General features: G+C 46.7%; 1 protein-coding gene across 1 annotated transcript in view; it reads right to left on the bottom strand.

Annotated features, from left to right (window-relative positions):
* Nucleotides 1–20555, bottom strand: part of MBOAT7 (membrane bound acylglycerophosphatidylinositol O-acyltransferase MBOAT7) — an 809637-nt gene that overhangs the window by 677926 nt on the left and 111156 nt on the right. Inside the window, exon 2 of the mRNA XM_082273563.1 lies at nucleotides 11683–11812. Within this exon, the coding sequence (XP_082129689.1) occupies nucleotides 11683–11812 (130 nt within the window). The remainder of the gene's footprint in view (nucleotides 1–11682; nucleotides 11813–20555) is intronic.

The raw sequence follows: 20555 nt of genomic DNA, 5'->3' as shown, positions 1-20555 counted from the left end.
TAAGCTCTGCTCCTGACGCTAGGCAGCTTGAAACTCAAGTAATATCAGATGGGGTTCTGGTAATGGCTGAGGGATGGCCCCCTAGTGGCGTGCTGAGGTACAAAAGTTTTTTGTATTAACCTGATAATTATCTGCCTAGCCTGCTCCTAGAGAGTGCGCCATTACCCATTAATGAAGGATAATACCATCGGGCGACTGTCAGAGGACGTAAGAGAAATGAGTTTTAAAAATGTGCGGCAAAAAAGTGCGTGTTTTCAGTTCTGGTTGCAACGGAACCTGTAAATTTGAGCGCAGCCTAATTGGTAACGCAAGCATAACATACACTGCTGTGCATTATTTAAAACATGCAGCAAAGCGTGCGCTTTTTGTGGGTTGCGTGTTTGGAAACCGGCAGATGCAAACAAATGGTGAAACAAAAACGTTATGCGCATTGTCACGCATGTTCAAAACGCACAGCAAAGCATGTGTTTTCTTGCAGTTTGCCTTGCGTTCAGAAACACACAGATGGGAACGCAGTCTAAATAGTAATGAAAGTGTGACTTGCATTTCCGCGCAATTTAGAAACACAGCAAATGGTGTGTTTTTTGTGCAGGTTGCCATGCATTAAGAAAAACGCAGATGCAAACCTAGCCTCAATGGTACAGTGAGGCCTGTTTGGTGGGAATTATCATGTGTTTTCTGCGTGGGTTGCATGAGCAAGTATGCTTGCGTGCCTTCTTAGCAAATGGCAGTGGAGGAAGAGGAGAATTGGGGTTGCTCTCTGCAAAACCATTACACTGAGCAAAAGGCAAAAATTTCCCTTTAGATCACTTAAATTTTCTGACTAAAGTTCCACTTCCTGCTTGTTCCCTATTCACTGCAGAGAAGAATGGACTGTGGGTGATGATAACAATTCCATTCTTCCCCTTTTACAACCCACATGAAGGCCCAGAAACACTCACAGTAACCCTTAGACCCACCCAAATCAACTCCCACAGCTTGTATAAGTAACTCTCATAGCCCGGCCTGAAACTACAAAGGCTGAAAGGATCATAGGACATAGGACATGTAGTATCAGGACTGGCAAAGGAATGAAACAAGAAGTCAGTGCACTTTGAAATTCAGCCAGGAGAAGGAGTGACATCACAGACAGAAATCCGCTTTATACAGCTAAAGGAGGTTAAGTTTAGAGATTATCCGATTATCGGTAACACAGAGTTACTGCAAGGCAGCCACCCACAACAGGGTGACACAAAGCCAGCCACACTGCCAGGCTTCAGCCACCGACCCACAACAGGGTGACAGCAGTCAGCCACCCCACAACAGGGTGCCAGCAAGCAACCCACACTGCCAGGCGTCAGCCACCAACCCACACTGTCAGGTGTCAGCCACCATCCTACAACAGGGTCCCAGCAAGCAACCCACACTGCCAGGCGTCAGCCACCAACCCACAACAGGGTGCCAGCAAGCAACCCACACTGCCAGGCGTCAGCCACCAACCCACAACAGGGTGCCAGCAAGCAACCACCCACACTGCCAGGCATCAGCCACCAACCCACAACATGGTGCCAGCAAGCAACCCACACTGCCAGCCGTCAGCCACCAACCCACACTGCCAGGCGTCAGCCACCAACCCACAACAGGGTGCCAGCAAATTCAGCAAGCCATTTTTTTTATCTTTTTTGTGTCTTTCAAATTGAAATGGAGATGGATGAGGCGAGAAAAAGTAAAAGTGTGGTCTGGGACTATTTCTTGTCTCAACCATCTCCAGGAAAAGCAGCCGTGTGCAACACATGTACAAACATAAGCATGGGATCAGTAACTGCAAAAAACAAAAATACGTCAAATCTTTGGGCTCATCTAAGAGATCATATTGAATTATATCATGCAGCACAGAAAAAACAAAATTAATATCAATGTGATTTTGAAATACCTCCTCCACTATCCCAGGCAACAATAACGGATATGTTTGTGAAAAAAACACATGTCACTGTCGAGATTCAGATGGAAGATCCCAACTGCTGGACAGAGTAATCACAGAGATGATTGTCACTGATAACCAGCCATTTACAATGGTGTCTGACTCAGGATTTAATCGGTTGATGTCCATACTGGAGCAAAGCTACACACTGAAGAGTGAGAAGTATTATCGAACCGAAATGCTGGCAAAGCTTCACCAAAAGGTAATTGACAAAGTAAAGTCTATGCTACAACCAGAGAATGCTGGCAACTCACTCTCATTCACGAATGACTGCTGGTCAGGACAAACAGAGTCAGAGTCACTAATGAGTCTTTACATGCCACTTCATTGACAGCGGATGGACAAAAAGGCAATTGGTGTTGAATACAAAAGTGATGCAAGGATCCCACACTGGGGAGTACAGTAGAGAAATGTTTCTAGGCATGCTTGAAGACTAGGGGAATCAACGAAGACCGAGTGATGCTTGTGCTACTTCGAGACAGTGGAGCAAACATGCAGAAAGGAATGAGGCTTGCTGATATGTCATACCTCAGTGTCATGGCACACAACACCCTCCAACTTTCAAATATTGGTCTGTCAAGCCAAAGAGCTTTGATTGATACAAGTTTTGAGAAGCATGAAGAGATTAAAAATGTTGTGCTTGCAAGTCTTTTGAATCCTCGATACAAGAACCAAGCTTTCTCTTCTGATGATGTATTGGCAAAGATTCCAGAACACTTTTTTTTTATAAAGAGCAGCATGCTGCAAAAACAGAAAAATGTCCAAAAATACGTCAACGAACAGAAGAGAATCTTCATCGTGGTCGAATTGATCAGGACATTTTCAGTGTTTTATTAGGGCCTCATGTGAAGGTTTAAATTAAACTTCTGAATCTGCAATAATGAGCCTGGATGATGAACTTCATCTCTATTTGAAGGAACCAGTAATTGACAGAAGAAGTCATCCTCTTCAGTGGTGGAAAGTAAATGAGGCATGTTACAAAAGACTTGCTTCCTATGCTAGAAGATACCTCTCTATCTCTGCTCCTCTGTCCTCCTGAGCATGTTTATGAAGTGGCAGCATTATATGAACAAAACAGAAGACCTTTAACAGGTGACCATGGACATGCTGAAATGTTCTGCTTTCTGTAGTATAATATTGTTCCACTTAACTGGGAGAATAAAAAAAGAGTAGTGTCCACTCCAATCCACTGTCTAGCTTTTTTCTAGCAGTTGTGCACTAACTGCAGTAGTTGCAGTGAGTGCCCTACTGCAGCGGTAGTCCACTGACTCCAATCCAATGTCTAGCTGTTGCCTAGCTTTTCCACTAGCAGTTTTGCACTGACTGCAGTGAGTACCCTACTGAAGAGGTAATCCACTCCACGGACTCCAGTCCAATCCACTGCCTAGCTGTTGCCTATCTTTTTTTCTAGAAGTTTTGCACTGACTGCAGTAGTTGCGAGTGCCCTACTGCAGAGGGAGTCCACTGACTCCAATCCAATCCACAGTCTAGCTGTTGCCTAGCTTTTTTTTCTAGCAGTTTTGCACTGACTGCTGTAGTTGCAGTGAGTGCCCTACTGCAGAGGTCGTCCACTGACTCTAGTCCAATCCACTGTGTAGCTGTTGTCTAGCTTTTTTTGTAGCAGTTTTGCACTGACTGCACTGCAGTAGTGATTTAAAATTATTGCAGTGAGTGCACTACTGCAGCGGTTTATTATGCATTAATGCAAAATCAGATGATGTGAAACTGATGTCCCTGCAAGTGCACTTTTCCTATCAGTTTTCATGCAGTTAAGGTGTGAAGAATCTTAAAAATGTTAAACATGTTAGTCTTTATTTATTAACAGATTTGTGTCGAAAAATGGATTTTTGTAAAATCTTACCGTAAAATCCTTTTCTCTTAGCTCATTGACAGACGTAGTCCTCGGTGATACAGCACCTTCGGGTTATGTTGCCTCTACAGGAGTAAGACTAGACAGGAAATGAAAAATGCTCTGGCCACACCCCAGGGGCAGTCCCCGAGGGTATATCCTCTCTCTCTCCGCCACAGCAAATCAGTTATGTCACAAAAGCAGTGCTTAGAGAATTTAACCCAACCCAACTCAAAAACAGAGGGGCGGGTACTACGTCTGTCAATGAGCTAAGAGAAAAGGATTTTACGGTAAGATTTTACAAAAATCCATTTTTCTCTATCGCTCATTGACAGACGTAGTCCTCGGTGATACAGCACCTTCGGGAAGTCCCAGAGCAGTATCACAAATGAGGGGTGGGAAAATGGAAATCAAATCCAAATCTAGAAGGGCCAACCGGTGCCAACTAGAAGTTTACAATGCTCATCCTTAATGATGAGACTCAACAAAAAAATTTTCAAACAGAAAAAAACCCTCGAGGTAGACCACCGGTCTCCTCAAATTGCGGCCTGCAAAACCTTGCGGCCAAATGAGGCATCCGCCGATGCCATCACATCAATTTTATAAAATTTTGTAAAGGTATGTACCGACGACCAGGTGGCCGCTTTACATACCTGGACCACTGACGCCTGATGGCGAAAGGCCCAGGAAGTACTGAGCGCTCGAGTGAAGTGCGCCCTAACAGGGAACGGAGGATTCCGACCCTTAATAGAATAAGCCTGTACCACCGTCTGACTGATCCATGTAGATATGGTCGCGGCAGACACAGGCAACCCCCTTCAAGGGCTATCCGTGATCACAAAAAGTGAGTCCGTCTTACGAAAACCACTTTAGGAAGGAAGGATGGATTCGGAAGAAGAACCACCTTATCCCTATGAACCACCAGATCTGGGGAACAACAGCGGCCAGTTCTGACACCCTGCATACAGAAGTAATGGCCACCAAGAAGGCCACCTTCTGGGAATGTAAGCAAGGGAATCTCCCTAATATCTTCAAAGAGAAGTTTCTGAAGAACCGACCGCACTAAATTAAGATACCAGGCGGTAAGGGTGCGCACACTGGCGGAGCCAGATGTCGCACCCCCTGGATGAAATTCCGCACCAAGGAATGATTAGCCAAAGGTTTCTTGAAAGAAGATTGCTAACGCCGAAAACCTGACCCTTGATCGTGCTCAAGGATAGTTTCTGCTCAACCCCTTGTTGCAGACAGACCAAAATTCGGGTCACCGAATAGGTCTGTGGGGGAAATTAAATAGATTCACACCATGCAATAGAAGACTTCCATGTGCTGAAAGTCGCTTTCCTTGCTTTAACTGGAGGTAGGAATAACTGAAGCTGACACTCCCTTGTCCTTCAGTACCTGGGTCTCAATGGCCAGGCCATTAAGCCAGCGACTGTAAAGCAAGATGGAAAATCGGTCCCTGAGACCGCAAATCCTCCCTGAGAGGAAGTCTCCAAGGAGCGTCCGTGACTAGCCTCGCCAAGTCGGCGTACCAGGCTCGACGAGGTCAATCCGGAATTTCCAGAATAACTGGAATTCCCTCCACCTCTATCCTGCGAAGAAGTTCCCGCAGCAACTTGAGAGGATGGAAGGCATGCCGTAGCTGATACTGCCCCCACGGGGCGATCAGCGTTTCTGCTGCGTCCGCTAGAGGATCGTGGCGCGAGCTACAAACCTCCGCACCTTCCTGTTAGGCCAAGGTGCCAACAGATCCACATCCGGGATGTCCCAATGAAGGGACAGCTAGGGAAAAACCTCTGGATGAAGAGGCCATATGCGATTGGATCCGAATCGGGCTGCTCTAGAGCTGCTCGATCCAGTAAATCAGACAAAATCTGATCGCTCTCAGTTCCGATACCCTTATTGGTAATCTGGATACTATTGGAAGAAATGACTTCCCCTGGTTGAGCATCGGAGACTTCCTGGTCCGCTCGCTCAACCGGATCCGATTGTCCAGGGAATCGTAATTCTGATTCCATTAAAAAAGAATCTCCTTCAGGAGAATTCGGGTATGAGACTGGGTATACGGTACTGCCTCTAAGAAGGCCGCCATCAGTCCCAGCCAATTGACGGACAGCAACATCCGAATCGTTGACTGAACCTTCTGGAGTTTCCCAGCAAGGAGAAACTCTCTTGCCCAGGATGTATCCAACCTTAGGCCCAGATAGTTCAGTCTCCTGGTGGGAACCAGGGATGATCTTTGGGAAAGCGAAAAAACGCTGATGTCCTGCGATGATGGGGATATAAAGATAGGCATCCTATATGTCTATGGATGCCAGGAAATCTCTTTGATGCAGGGAGGCCACCACTGTACGGATGGACTCTATTTCTTCCCAAGTCCAGATTTGGACGCACCTTGCCCTCTTTCCTGGGCATTGTGAATAGGTTCGAATAGAACCCCTGAAACCGTTCAATGTTAGAAGGGAAGAATCGCACCGGTGGAAGTGATCGAAACTCGATCCTGTGTCCTCCAGAAACCGTTGAAGACATCCCCCCCCCCACCCCAGAGATGGGTAGGGGCGCATCAGGCTATATTCTTCAGGCTTGGCTGAGCCGGACTCTTTGTTTACCCGACCAGCGTCCTTTGAAACCCCTCTAAAGGGGCTTTGGAGGGTTTCGCCTTATCGCCCGCCCTCGCGGAACGAACAACTCTATATGAGCAGAAAAGGAAGGTCTTCGTTAGTTACGAGGTCTTTTTATCCTAACAGTCTGTGGCAAGACAGCAGGTGGTACCGTCTATCCTATAAAGAGGAATTCCTCAAACGGATAGCACCTAGCCATGCGTTTGGAAATAACAGGGGTTCGTTTCAAAACGACCCCATTTGGGTAAAGGAAAATCCTTCGCCCTTTTGGTAGGCTAACAAGTACCAAAAAGGAATCTCAGTTTCAGCTACCTCTGCCGGTGTAACCTCAAGACTAAAGGTTTCCCGGACGGACACAACTAGTGCATCCACCACTCTTGTGCTATGGCGGAGGCAGAAACGTGCTCCTCACTGCTGAGGAGATATTACCTGAGACAACAGCCCCCTAAGAGGGACCTGCAACTGCATTGACCAGTTCCGAATCCGTATCTGAAGTATCTGATAAACAATAGGGGTAGGCGGGGGTCGCTTCTTGATCCCCGTCCCTGACAGGCCACCTCCACCCGGGATACCAAAGACTCCAAAACTGCCGATAATGCATTAAAAACAAGTGGGGTACTGGAGGGTCCTGCGGCCACCTTGAGGGGATCAGGTGGGGATACCTATGTGGCAGGGTCAATGATTATACAAGACACTTGCCAGCGACAAAAAATGACAAAGTAAAAAAAACTTTTTTTTTTTTTTTTTGTGTCCCCCAGTCGCAACAGCGCCCCTCAGTGTTACCTGCCTTTTTGGACCCCACAGAGAGAGAGACAGACCCCAAGGCTCATCCCTGATGCACAGAAGTTTTCATCAGCTTGCTCAGTGCTTGTCTTGTTACAGACAGGAAGTCTTTGGCCCTATTTCCTGGGTAAAAGAGGCGGCTCCGCCCCTTAACACGCCTGCCGGCTCCTCCCCCTGGCTCCATGAGGTGTTTGAGTCACCTCAAACATGGCCGCCCCCATGCTGGAGACACGAGGCTACACCAAAATGGCGGCCTCGTGCGATCTACCAGACAATGGCGGCGGCCTGCACAGAATAGCGGCATGTCTGCAGAAGGATCTCGGCCTCACAACCCTTCACCCTCATGGTGGTCAGCGTGGTCGGAGGTACCGGACCCTAGCGGGCCGTATGCGGTCCGTGGCCGTCGGGAGGCATCTGCTTAGCTGGAGGAATGATCTGGAATGCAGTATACATGTATAGACATTGCCCTGTGGCTACTGACAGGTAGGATACCTTATACTATCACAGTAAAGTTCTAGTACTGCCACTGACTACAATCATTTACACATTTTTACAATTAGATTGTCAGCTCCCAAACCAAGCCTCCTGGCTTCTTGTACACAAAAATCACGCTCAATTAGGGGGATCTGTGACATGTTGTAGGATAGAGGGGAACCCATCCTTACCATTACAGAGAGGGGCCCGTGTTCACCACAAGACCCGTCAGGGGGAAAGGGGGAACATACTACTCACCATACCGGAACCAGGCGGGCGCCAACTCCTGACAGTACCCCTCTCCACCGAGGTAGGAGGGCTGTCGACCAATACGGGCGCCGTGACTCATGGTCTTTGGCGTTTCAGCGAGACGTTTAACTCGCAGGGTCAGTCCCCGTCCAGTGGGACTATGTCGCGGCCGACCCAGCGCGGAGCTATGGCCTGCACGCGCTCGTAGGCTGAACTGGGGTGACCACTGGATCTCAACATCCTGCCCGTCGCCCAGTTCAGCTTTCTTGCTTGAAGATCTCACAGGAACACTGGAGAAAAAAAGCTGTCTTAAAAAATTCTTTTCTAAGAAAAAAATCCTGCCAGGACCGAAGATCCCAGCAAGGTATCTAGGTCCTTACTCCCGACTAGACAGAAAAAAACTGATTTGCTGTGGCGGAGAGAGAGAGGATATACCCTCGGTGACTGCCCCTGGGGTGTGGCCAGAGCATTTTTCATTTCCTGTCTAGTCCTACTCCTGTAGAGGCAACATAACCCGAAGGTGCTGTATCACCGAGGACTACGTCTGTCAATGAGCGATAGAGAAATTTGTGTTTATTTTGCAAAATTTTAAATGTGTGAAAATATCGGCCGATACCGATATGCGATGGCCAAAATATCGGTATCGGCAATGAAAAACCGATATTGGTCGATTACTAGTTAAGTTACACACAAACTGACAGTAAGGCTGTGAATCATTTACATGCACAATGCATCTGTTTTGGGGAGGAAAAGCTGGAGTTTTTCCTTTAAAGATGTTGAACTCATGGAATTTCTTACATAGTTACATAGTAGGTGAGGTTGAATAAAGACAATAGTCCATCCATCTTACAGTACGCCTAATACTCTTGATAAACACAAAAGGCCTGGGAGCTTTGGCATTTTATTGAAAATCCACCATGAAATGGCCTTCTAGATAGCCATTAGTACCTGCCTCCCAGAGGGTGATTGGTGTTCCGAAAAGTGGAGAGCTCTGTATTTTCCTTTCTCTCGCTTTCCATTTCTTCTCTGACTTTTTACACATTTGAACAATTATACTTTTATTGTTCTGGGTTCTATCCTCTTGGGTGGATAGGTTATGCTACAATAATCCTAGTACGGAAATTGCCGCTTCAAAATTTGCTTTGAATGGAGGTCTCTGAAACGGGAGTTCCTTTTTCTTTTTTTTTTCAATTATATATTTTTATTAAATTTTGAAATAACAGACATACAGGAAAGCAAACAATATTTGTTATAATCATGTCTTATTCTTAATTAACTTTCTTTCCTAGTCACATAAATTTGTCTCACTCTAATATTCTATCCCTCTAAACAAAATCGACCCAAAAAAAAAAAAAAGGGGGGGGGGATTTATCTCATCCTCCACCTGTCGAACTCAACAGCTTTGCAAAAAAATATATACAAATTGTATATATTAGTGCGTCAGGGAGATGGGATCAGGATCTGGTATAATAAATATATAAATATATATGTGAATAAATAAAGTGGTTTAGGGAATTAGATCAATTAATATATTAAATTAAATTAATTGCAGCTGCTATATAAAGTGCGGGTGCTAGTAATGAAACAAAGTAATCACAATAGTGATAACTATAGCGCTTGCAGTGTCCCCTAGTGGGAGAATAATTTTACAGTTGTGCTTGTATATAAAATATAAAGGTGATACTCTCAAATAAATATGTTGAATAAATACGCTGATAAATAGACAATTAATAAATAAGTGGATAAATAAATCAATAAATAAATGAACCACTCATAATTATAGTCCTTCACAGTGTGCAATGATGAGAACTTTCAGTGTGTAAAAAATATATATTATAAAGTCCAAAAGATGAAATTAATAAAAGTTAATAGAAAGTGCTGGTGCTCTTTGCTTGATTTCTTGCTGCTTCCTTCACTGTGAATAAATGAAATGCCCACTCCCCGAATGCTGTGGGTTTTATATGCCTTATGACACTAAAACCGTCTGTGCTTATGGGAGATCCTGCCCAGTTCGGATAGCTCTCCCCGGGTCTTTGCAGCCACTGCGGGTATTACTTCCACCTCGGGTAGTCCCCTCCAGCCACGGTCCCAACCTTGGATTGTGCCCCTCCTGCAAAGTCCCCTCCAATCACAGCCGTGATGGGGAAATAAAAAGCGGATAGTGTGGTGGAACGCACGTCGTGACGACATACGCACTCGAGTGGAACGCATACCGGAACTACCACTCTCCACTCTCTGTGTCCAAAGTATGACGGTCCTATCTGTTTGCCTGTCTTGTTTGGATTGAACACGGTTACCTCACTAGTTTGATGTTTACATTTTGGAACTTTGGATGAGCACCTTTATCACCTGCTGGAAGTTTTATGGATTTTACTTTTGTCATGCATGGGCTGTGTGAATAAAATATTGAAAACAATACCACACTATCCGCTTTTTATTTCCCCATCACGGCTGTGATTGGAGGGGACTTTGCAGGAGGGGCACAATCCAAGGTTGGGACCGTGGCTGGAGGGGACTACCCGAGGTGGAAGTAATACCCGCAGTGGCTGCAAAGACCCGGGGAGAGCTATCCGAACTGGGCAGGATCTCCCATAAGCACAGACGGTTTTAGTGTCATAAGACATATAAAACCCACAGCATTCGGGGAGTGGGCATTTCATTTATTTATTCACGGTGAAGGAAGCACCAAGGAATCAAGCAAAGAGCACCAGCACTTTCTATTAACTTTTATTAATTTCATCTTTTGGACTTTATAATATATATTTTTTACACACTGAAAGTTCTCATCATTGCACACTGTGAAGGACTATAATTATGAGTGGTTCATTTATTTATTGATTTATTTATCCACTTATTTATTAATTGTCTATTTATCAGCGTATTTATTCAACATATTTATTTGAGAGTATCACCTTTATATTTTATATACAAGCACAACTGTAAAATTATTCTCCCACTAGGGGACACTGCAAGCGCTATAGTTATCACTATTGTGATTACTTTGTTTCATTACGAGCTCAACAGCTTATCTCTCCCGGGTCTATCAAATCCCCTTCCATGGAAATTCTTCCCTAATTTATTGCTAAAAAATTATTCCATGTATTCCATGTTTCTAAGTATTTTTCTCTTTTATGTTGAGCTGTCAGTACTAGATCTTCCATTTTATTTATTTCTTCTACTTTACTTATACAGCGTTCTATTGTTGGTGGTGTTTGTTTTTTCCAATTAATGGGTATACAAGATCTTGCTGCATTTGCTAAATGGCATAATATGGATTTCCTATATCTTTCCACGGATATTTTACTTAATTGTAAAAGGAAGAAAGTTGGCTCTTCTGGTATCTTTGTTTCTGAAAAATTTTGCATAATTTCCTTAACTTTTTTCCAGAAGTGTGATATTTTAGGGCTTTTATTGTTCTGTATTCTATCCTCTTGGGTGGATAGGTTATGCTACAATAATCCTAGTACGGAAATTGCCGCTTCGAAATTTGCTTTGAATGGAGGTCTCTGAAACGGGAGTTCCTTTTTCTGTCTGTTCTGGGTGCTGGTTAATGGACTTCCAGATAGGTAGATTACATATAGGACACTGTGTGGTATATTTCTTTAGGGTTTCACGCAGAATGTTATGCAAAGTGTTTTACATTTGAAAAATTCTATAAAAATTGCAAATTATGAAAAAAAAATTACAGGAAAACTGCAGGCTAAATTGTGGTATGTTCATTACTAGAAACAATACCCATATTTTACCTGGGTGAAATTCTCACAATAAGCCATGTCCCAAGGATGGTGACCACAGAATGTAGGGTATGGATGTGGCAAGTCATCAGGGTAACAAACAATCCTACTGCAGCTCCACACCATTGTTTCACATGTGAACCTGCAAATAAGACACACAAGATGTAAGCTATTTAACATGAAAACTGTCGCACTGACTTATTTAGATATGAGTGTCATATACTGAGTTTGGTTGGGAAACATAGGATTTTTGTAAGAACTTACCGTAAAATTCTTTTCTCTGATAAGAAAGCTTATCAATGGCAATTAAATGATTCCCTTTTGGCAAACCCGGTAGATGTGGCTTCTGTTTCTCTGAGCTTGACACAATACTTTGCCGAAAACTTTACGAATAGCATTTCTCCCTCTGTACTTTGGGAAGCCCACAAGGCCAAAATAAGGGGGGTTCTGATAGAGCTTGGGGCCAGGAGGAAAAAGGAAAGGTGTCAACAAAGGGAACAACTTTTGTCTGAAATCAAGATACTTGAGACTAAGCATAAACTTTCCCTACAGGTCCCACATCAGGAACTTCTGGAAAGAAAGAGGGAGGAGCTTCGTACACTTCTTGATCTTGATATCAAGAGACAAGCACATAAAATAGCCCGCTCGATTTATGAATGGGGGGATAAACCTGGAAGGCAACTGGCACGCTCCTTGCAAGCTAGAAATTCGGCTTCCTTTATATCAAAGATTAAAACACGGGCGGGAACTACGGTTCATTCTACTCCGGAGATTGCCAGGGTTTTCCAGGAATATTACGCAGACCTTTACCACGTAAAAGGGGGGCTTTCCCATTTGTCAAAGGAATCCAGGTGGGAAAGGATTAATACTTATCTTAAACTGGCTAACCTACCGACTATTCCGGTTGAGTCCCTGGAGGACGATTTGACAGAAACAGAATTTAAAACAGCATTAGAAGGGAAAGCGCCGGGCCCTGATGGTCTATCGGTAAACTACTATAAGACATGTAGCTCCCAAATCCTTCCATACTCAACTGTAAATGCAAATTCAACATCAAATTGCTGTCAACTTCGTACAGAGACACTTGAAGCACATATCACGGTTCTGCCAAAGCCAGATAAAGATCCGTCATGTAGTACTAGTTATCGTCCTATTTCTTTATTGAATGTAGATGTAAAACTGATGCGAAAGTCCTGGCTTCCCGTCTTATGCCCTTGATACCTCAATGGGTGTCCCCGGATCAATCTGGTTTTGTGCAGGGCCGTGAAGCCCGGGATAATGCATTGAGATCCATATCTCTGATTCATTGTGTAAGGCTAAAGTCCCAGCCCACCCTTCTTCTTTCTACAGATGCTGAGAAGGCATTTGATAGGGTGGACTGGGACTATTTAAAGGCGACACTTCAACATTTTGGATTAGGCCCTAAGATGATTGCGCGGATATTTTCTCTTTATTCCTTTCCAACAGCTAGGGTTAAAATAAATGGCTCCCTGAGTGATACCATTGTCTTGTATAATGGAACCAGACAGGGCTGCCCTCTTTCGCCCATATTGTTTGTTGCTTCGTTAGAACCGTTTTTAGCTACAGTGAGAAATAATATAGATATTAAAGGGATTCAGATTGGTAAATATACACATAAATATGTGTATTCGGATGATATTCTCTTTTTTCTACAAAAACCTTTCCTCTTTACCCAATTTAATTTCTGCATTAACGGAGTATCAATTAGTCTCGAACTTCAAAATTAATATGAATAAGTCTGAAATAGGGATGCACCGAAATTTCGGCCGATAGGGGGTAAATATGCCGAAAATGTATGACCGCTGATCCGTGGAAAAAGTGAGCTAATTAACTTCCCTGTCCGCCGCTATCCGATGCCTTTATTGTGATTTACAGTTTGCTAGACCAGTCACGTCCCGGGGGAGAGGGACCCAGAATGCACAGTGTAGGAGAATCTCATTCTCCTCCGCGCCGATTGCTGCATCGCTCCACCCACCTCCTCCCTTCAGTGCCTTCACGTGGTGTTCGCTGCGGAGGAAGGTAATGTTGATATGTGCTGTAAAAAAAAGAAAAAAAAAAAACTGTTTCTCCCCTTTTGTCCTGCATAAGTGTCAGTAGTAGAAGTAGAACGGATTCACAGCCTAGTGCTCATCCCCTTCTAATTGCAGAGTGCGAGTTAGTGTCAGTCAGTCAGTCAGTGAGTGTCAGTCAGGCAGTGAGTGTCAGTCAGGCAGTGAGTGTCAGTCAGGCAGTGAGTTTCAGTGAGTCAGTGAGTCAGTGTCAGTCAGTGAGTGTCAGTCAGTGAGTGTCAGCCAGTCAGTGAGTGTCAGCCAGTCAGTGAGTGTCAGTCAGTCAGTGAGTGTCAGTCACTCAGTAAGTGTCAGTCACTCAGTGAGTGTCAGCAAGTCAGTGAGTGTCAGCCAGTCAGTGAGTGTCAGTCAGTGAGTGTCAGTCAGGGAGTGTCAGTCAGGGAGTGTCAGTCCTCAGTGTCAGTCCGTCAGTGTCAGTCCGTCAGTGTCAGTCCGTCAGTGTCAGTCAGTCAGTGCGTCAGTGAGTGTCAGCCAGTCAGTGAGTGTCAGTCAGTCAGTGAGTGTCAGTGATTTAGTCAGAGAGTGTGAGTCAGTCAGTGAGTCAGTGTCAGTCAGTCAGTGTCATTCAGTGTCATTCAGTGAGTGTCAGTCAGTCAGAGAGTGTCAGTCAGAGAGTGTCAGTCAGAGAGTGTCAGTCAGAGAGTGTCAGTCAGTCAGAGAGTGTCAGTCAGTCAGTGAGTGTCATTCAGTCAGTGAGTGTCATTCAGTGAGTGTCAGTCAGTGTCGGTCACTCAGTGAGTGTCAGTCAGTCAGAGAGTGTCAGTCAGTCAGAGAGTGTCAGTCAGTCAGAGAGTGTCAGTCAGTCAGAGAGTGTCAGTCACTCAGTGTCAGTCACTCAGTGAGTGTCAGCCAGTCAGTGAGTGTCAGCCAGTCAATGAGTGTCAGCCAGTCAACGAGTGTCAGCCAGTCAGTGAGTGTCAGCCAGTCAGTCAGTGCGTCAGTGAGTCAGTGAGTGTCAGTCAGTGAGTGTAAGTCAGAGAGTGTAAGTCAGAGAGTGTAAGTCAGAGAGTGTAAGTCAGAGAGTGTAAGTCAGAGAGTGTCAGTCAGAGAGTGTCAGTCAGTGAGTCAGTCAGTCAGTGTCAGTCAGTCAGTGTCAGTCAGTGAGTGTCAGTGTCAGTCAGTCAGTGTCAGTCAGTGAGTGTCAGTCAGTGTCAGTCAGTGAGTGTCAGTCAGTCAGTCAGTGCGTCAGTGAGTCAGTGAGTGTCAGTCAGAGAGTGTAAGTCAGAGAGTGTAAGTCAGAGAGTGTAAGTCAGAGAGTGTCAGTCAGTGAGTCAGTCAGTCAGTGTCAGTCAGTCAGTGTCAGTCAGTCAGTGTCAGTCAGTCAGTGTCAGTCAGTGTCATTCTTTGAGTGTCAGCCAGTCAGTGAGTGTCAGCCAGTCAGTGAGTGTCAGCCAGTCAGTCAGTGAGTGTCAGTCAGTGTCTGTCAGTCAGTGTCTGTCAGTCAGTGAGTGTCAGTCAGTGAGTGTCAGTCAGTGAGTCAGTCAGTCAGTCAGTCAGTGAGTCAGTCAGTCAGTGAGTGTCAGCCAGTCAGTGAGTGTCAGCCAGTCAGTGTCAGTAAGTGAGTGTCAGTCAGTGAGTGTCAGTCAGTGAGTGTCAGTCAGTCAGTGAGTCAGTCAGTGAGTCAGTCAGAGAGTGTAAGTCAGTCAGTGAGTCAGTGTCAGTGAGTGTCAGTCAGTGAGTGTCAGTCAGTGTGAGTCAGTCAGTGTGAGTCAGTCAGTGTGAGTCAGTCAGTGTGAGTCAGTCAGTGTGAGTCAGTCAGTGTGAGTCAGTCAGAGAGTGTCAGTCAGTCAGTCAGTCTAAGTCAGTGAGTGTCAGTCAGTGTGTGTCAGTCAGTCAGTGAGTGTCAGTGAGTGTCAGTCAGTGAGTGTCAGTCAGAGAGTGTCAGTCAGAGAGTGTCAGTCAGTGCATCAGTGTCAGTCAGTGAGTGTCAGTGAGTCAGAGAGAGTCAGTCAGTGCGTCAGTCAGTGAGTCAGTGTCAGTCAGTGTCAGTGAGTGTCTGTCAGTGAGTGAGTGTCCGTCAGTGAGTGAGTGTCCGTCAGTGCATCAGTGTCCGTCAGTGAGTGTCAGTGAGTCAGAGAGAGTCAGTCAGTCAGTGCGTCAGTCAGTCAGTGCGTCAGTCAGTCAGTGCGTCAGTCAGTCAGTGCGTCAGTCAGTGAGTGAGTGTCCGTCAGTGAGTGAGTGTCCGTCAGTGAGTGAGTGTCCGTCAGTGAGTGAGTGTCCGTCAGTGAGTGAGTGAGTCAGTGAGTGAGTCAGTGAGTGAGTCAGTGAGTCAGTCAGTGAGTCAGCCAGTCAGAGAGGGTCAGCCAGTCAGAGAGGGTCAGCCAGTCAGAGAGGGTCAGCCAGTCAGAGAGGGTCAGCCAGTCAGAGAGGGTCAGCCAGTCAGAGAGGGTCAGCCAGTCAGAGAGGGTCAGCCAGTCAGAGGGGGTCAGCCAGTCAGAGGGGGTCAGCCAGTCAGAGGGGGTCAGCCAGTCAGAGAGGGTCAGCCAGTCAGAGAGGGTCAGCCAGTCAGAGAGGGTCAGCCAGTCAGAGAGGGTCAGCCAGTCAGAGAGGGTCAGCCAGTCAGAGAGGGTCAGCCAGCCAGTCAGTCAGGGTCAGCCAGCCAGTCAGTCAGGGTCAGCCAGCCAGTCAGTCAGGGTCAGCCAGCCAGTCAGTCAGGGTCAGCCAGCCAGTCAGTCAGGGTCAGCCAGCCAGTCAGTCAGGGTCAGCCAGCCAGTCAGTCAGGGTCAGCCAGTCAGTCAGTGTCAGTCATTCAGTCAGTGAGTGTCATTCAGTCAGTGAGTGTCATTCAGTCAGTGAGTGTCATTCAGTCAGTGAGTGTCAGTCAGTGAGTGTCAGTCAGTGAGTGTCAGTCAGTGAGTGTCAGTCAGTGAGTGCATCAGTGAGTCAGTCAGTGTCAGTCAGTGTCAGTCAGTGAGTGTCCGTCACTAAGAGAGTGTCCGTCAGTCAGTGAGTCCGTCAGTGTCAGTCAGTCAGTGTCAGTCAGTGAGTGTCAGTCAGTCAGTGAGTGTCAGTCAGTTAGTGAGTGTCAGTCAGTCAGTCAGTGAGTGTCCGTCACTAAGAGAGTGTCCGTCAGTCAGTGAGTCCGTCAGTGTCAGTCAGTCAGTGTCAGTCAGTGAGTGTCAGTCAGTCAGTGAGTGTCAGTCAGTTAGTGAGTGTCAGTCAGTCAGTCAGAGAGTGTCCGTCAGTCAGAGAGTGTCCGTCAGTCAGAGAGTGTCCGTCAGTCAGAGAGTGTCCGTCAGTCAGAGAGTGTCTGTCAGTCAGAGAGTGTCCGTCAGTCAGAGAGTGTCCGTTAGTCAGTGAGTCAGTGTCAGTCAGTGAGTCAGTGTCAGTCAGTGAGTCAGTGTCAGTCAGTCAGTCCGTGTCAGTCAATGAGAGTGTCAGTGTCAGTCAGTGAGTGTCATTCAGTCAGTGAGTGTCAGTCAGTGTCATTCAGTGAGTGTCAGTCAGAGAGTGTGTCATTCAGTCAGTGTCAGTCAGTCAGTGTCATTCAGTCAGTGAGTGTCAGTCAGTGAGTGTCAGTCAGTGAGTGTCAGTCAGTCAGTGAGTGTCAGTCAGTGAGTGTCAGTCAGTGAGTGTCAGTCAGTGAGTGTCAGTCAGTGAGTGTCAGTCAGTTAGTGAGTGTCAGTCAGTGAGTGTCAGTCAGTGAGTGTCAGTCAGTAAGTGTCAGTCACTAAGTGAGTCAGTCAGAGAGTGTCCATCAGTGAGTCAGTCAGTCAGTCAGTGAGTGTCAGTGTCAGTCAGTGAGTGTCAGTCAGTGAGGGTCAGCCAGTCAGAGTCAGTCAGTGAGGGTCAGCCAGTCAGTGAGTGTCAGCCAGTCAGTGAGTGTCAGCCAGTCAGTGAGTGTCAGCCAGTTAGTGAGTGTCAGCCAGTTAGTGAGTGTCAGTTAGTGAGAGTCAGTCAGTGGGTGTCAGTCAGTGGGTGTCAGTCAGTCAGTGTCAGTCAGTCAGTGAGTCAGTCAGAGAGTGTCCGTCAGTGAGTAAGTCAGTCAGAGAGTGTCAGTCAGTCAGAGAGTGTCCGTCAGTCAGAGAGTGTCCGTCAGTCAGAGAGTGTCCGTCAGTCAGTGAGTTTCAGTGAGTGTCAGTCAGTCAGTGAGTCAGTGTCAGTCAGTCAGTGCCAGTCAGTGAGTGTCCATCAGTCAGTGAGTTTCAGTGAGTTTCAGTGAGTGTCAGTCAGTCAGTCAGTCAGTGTCAGTCAGTGTCAGTCACTCAGTGAGTGTCAGTGAGTCAGTCAGAGAGTGTCCATCAGTGAGTCAGTCAGTGAGTCGGTCAGCCAGTCAGTGAGTCGGTCAGCCAGTCAGTGAGTCGGTCAGCCAGTCAGTGAGTCGGTCAGCCAGTCAGTGAGTCGGTCGGTCAGCCAGTCAGTGAGGGTCAGTCAGTCCGTGTCAGTCAGTGAGTGTCAGTCAGTGAGTGTCAGTCAGTGAGTGTCAGCCAGTCAGTCAGTGTCAGCCAGTCAGTCAGTGTCAGCCAGTCAGTGTCAGTCAGTGTCAGTCAGTCAGTCAGTGTCAGTCAGTCAGTGAGTGTCAGTGAGTCAGTGTCATTCAGTCAGTGAGTGCAAGTCACTCAGTGAGTGTCAGTGAGTCAGTCAGAGAGTGTCCATCAGTGAGTCAGTCAGTGAGTGTCAGCCACTCAGTGAGTGTCAGTGAGTCAGTGAGTGTCAGCCAGTCAGTGAGTGTCAGTCAGTGGGTGAGTCAGTCAGTGAGTCAGTCAGTGAGTGTCAGTCAGTCAGTGAGTCAGTCAGTGAGTGTCAGTCAGTAAGTGTCATTCAGTCAGTCAGTGAGTGTTAGTCAGTGAGTGTCAGTCAGTGAGTCAGTCAGTGAGTGTCAGTCAGTGCGTGTCAGTCAGTGCGTGTCAGTCAGTGCGTGTCAGTCAGAGAGTGTCAGTCAGTCAGGGTCAGTTAGTCAGTGAGCCAGTCAGTGAGTCAGTGAGCCAGTCAGTGAGTCAGTGAGCCAGTCAGTGAGGGTCAGCCAGTCAGTGAAGGTTAGCCAGTCAGTGTCAGTCAGTGAGTGTCAGCCAGTCAGTGAGTCAGTCAGTGTCAGTCAGTGAGTCAGTGTCAGTCAGTCAGTGTCAGTCAGTCAGTGAGTGTCAGTGAGTCAGTCAGTGTCAGTCAGTCAGTGAGTGTCAGTCACTTAGTGAGTGTCAGTCACTCAGTGAGTCAGTCAGAGATTGTCCGTCAGTCAGTGAGTGTCAGTCAGTGAGTGTCAGTCAGTCAGTGAGTGTCAGTCAGTCAGTGAGTGTCAGTCAGTCAGTGAGTGTCAGTCAGTCAGTGTCAGGCAGTCAGTGTCCGCGAGTCAGTCAGTGTCAGTCAATGAGTGTCAGTCAGTCAGTGAGTGTGTCAGTCACTCAGTGAGTGTCAGTCAGTGAGTGTCAGTCAGTCAGTGAGTGTCAGTCAGTCAGTGAGTGTCAGTCAGTCAGTGAGTGTCAGTCACTTAGTGAGTGTCAGTCACTCAGTGAGTCAGTCAGAGATTGAGTGTCAGTCAGTGAGTGTCAGTCAGTCAGTGAGTGTCAGTCAGTGAGTGTCAGTCAGTCAGTGAGTGTCAGTCAGTCAGTCAGTGTCAGTCAGTAAGTGTCATTCAGTCAGTGTCATTCAGTCAGTGTCAGTCACTCAGTGAGTGTCAGTCAGTGAGTGTCAGTCACTCAGTGAATCAGTCAGAGAGTCTGTCAGTGAATCAGTCAGTGAGTGTCGGTCAATCAGTGAGTGTCAGTGAGTGTCAGCCAGTCAGTGAGTGTCAGCCAGTTAGTGAGTGTCAGCCAGTTAGTGAGTGTCAGCCAGTTAGTGAGTGTCAGCCAGTCAGTGTCAGTCAGTGAGTGTCCGTGAGTGTCAGCCAGTCAGTGAGTGTCTGTCAGTCAGTGAGTGTCTGTCAGTGAGTGTCTGTCAGTGAGTGTCTGTCAGTGAGTGTCTGTCAGTGAGTGTCTGTCAGTGAGTGTCAGTCAGTGAGTGTCAGTCAGTGAGTGTCAGTCAGTCAGTGTCAGTCATTCAGTCAGTGTCAGTCAGTCAGTCAGTGTCAGTCAGTCAGTGAGTGTCAGCCAGTCAGTGAGTGTCAGTCAGTCAGTGAGTCAGTCAGTGTCATTCAGTGAGTCAGTGAGTGTCAGTCAGTGAGTCAGTGAGTGTCAGTCAGTGAGTGTCAGTCAGTCAGTGTCAGTCAGTCAGTGAGTGTCAGTCAGTGAGTGTCAGTCAGTGAGTGTCAGTCAGTGAGTGTCAGTCAGTCAGTGTCATTCAGTGAGTGTCATTCAGTGAGTGTCATTTAGTCAGTGTCAGTCAGTCAGTGAGGGTCAGTTAGTCAGTGAGCCAGTCAGTGAGTCAGTCAGCCAGTCAGTGAGGGTCAGCCAGTCAGTGAGTGTCAGCCAGTCAGTGAGTGTCAGCCAGTCAGTGAGTCAGTCAGTGTCAGTAAGTGAGTCAGTGTCAGTCAGTGAGTGTCAGTGAGTCAGTGTCAGTCAGTCAGTGAGTGTCAGTCACTTAGTGAGTGTCAGTCACTCAGTGAGTCAGAGAGTGTCCGTCAGTGAGTCAGTCAGTGAGTGTCAGTGTCAGTCAGTGTCAGTCAGTGAGGGTCAGCCAGTCAGTGAGTGTCAGTCAGTGAGTGTCAGTCACTCAGTGAGAGTCAGTCACTCAGTGAGAGTCAGTCACTCAGTGAGAGTCAGTCACTCAGTGAGAGTCAGTCAGTGAGTGTCAGTCAGTCAGTGAGTGTCAGTCACTTAGTGAGTGTCAGTCACTCAGTGAGTCAGTCAGAGAGTGTCCGTCAGTGAGTCAGTCAGTGAGTGTCAGTCAATCAGTGAGTGTCAGCCAGTCAGTGAGTGTCAG

This window comes from Pelophylax lessonae (assembly GCF_965119305.1).
Source record: "Pelophylax lessonae genome assembly, chromosome: 12".
Taxonomy (NCBI): domain Eukaryota; kingdom Metazoa; phylum Chordata; class Amphibia; order Anura; family Ranidae; genus Pelophylax; species Pelophylax lessonae.
This window is presented reverse-complemented; position numbering and strand designations above follow the sequence as displayed.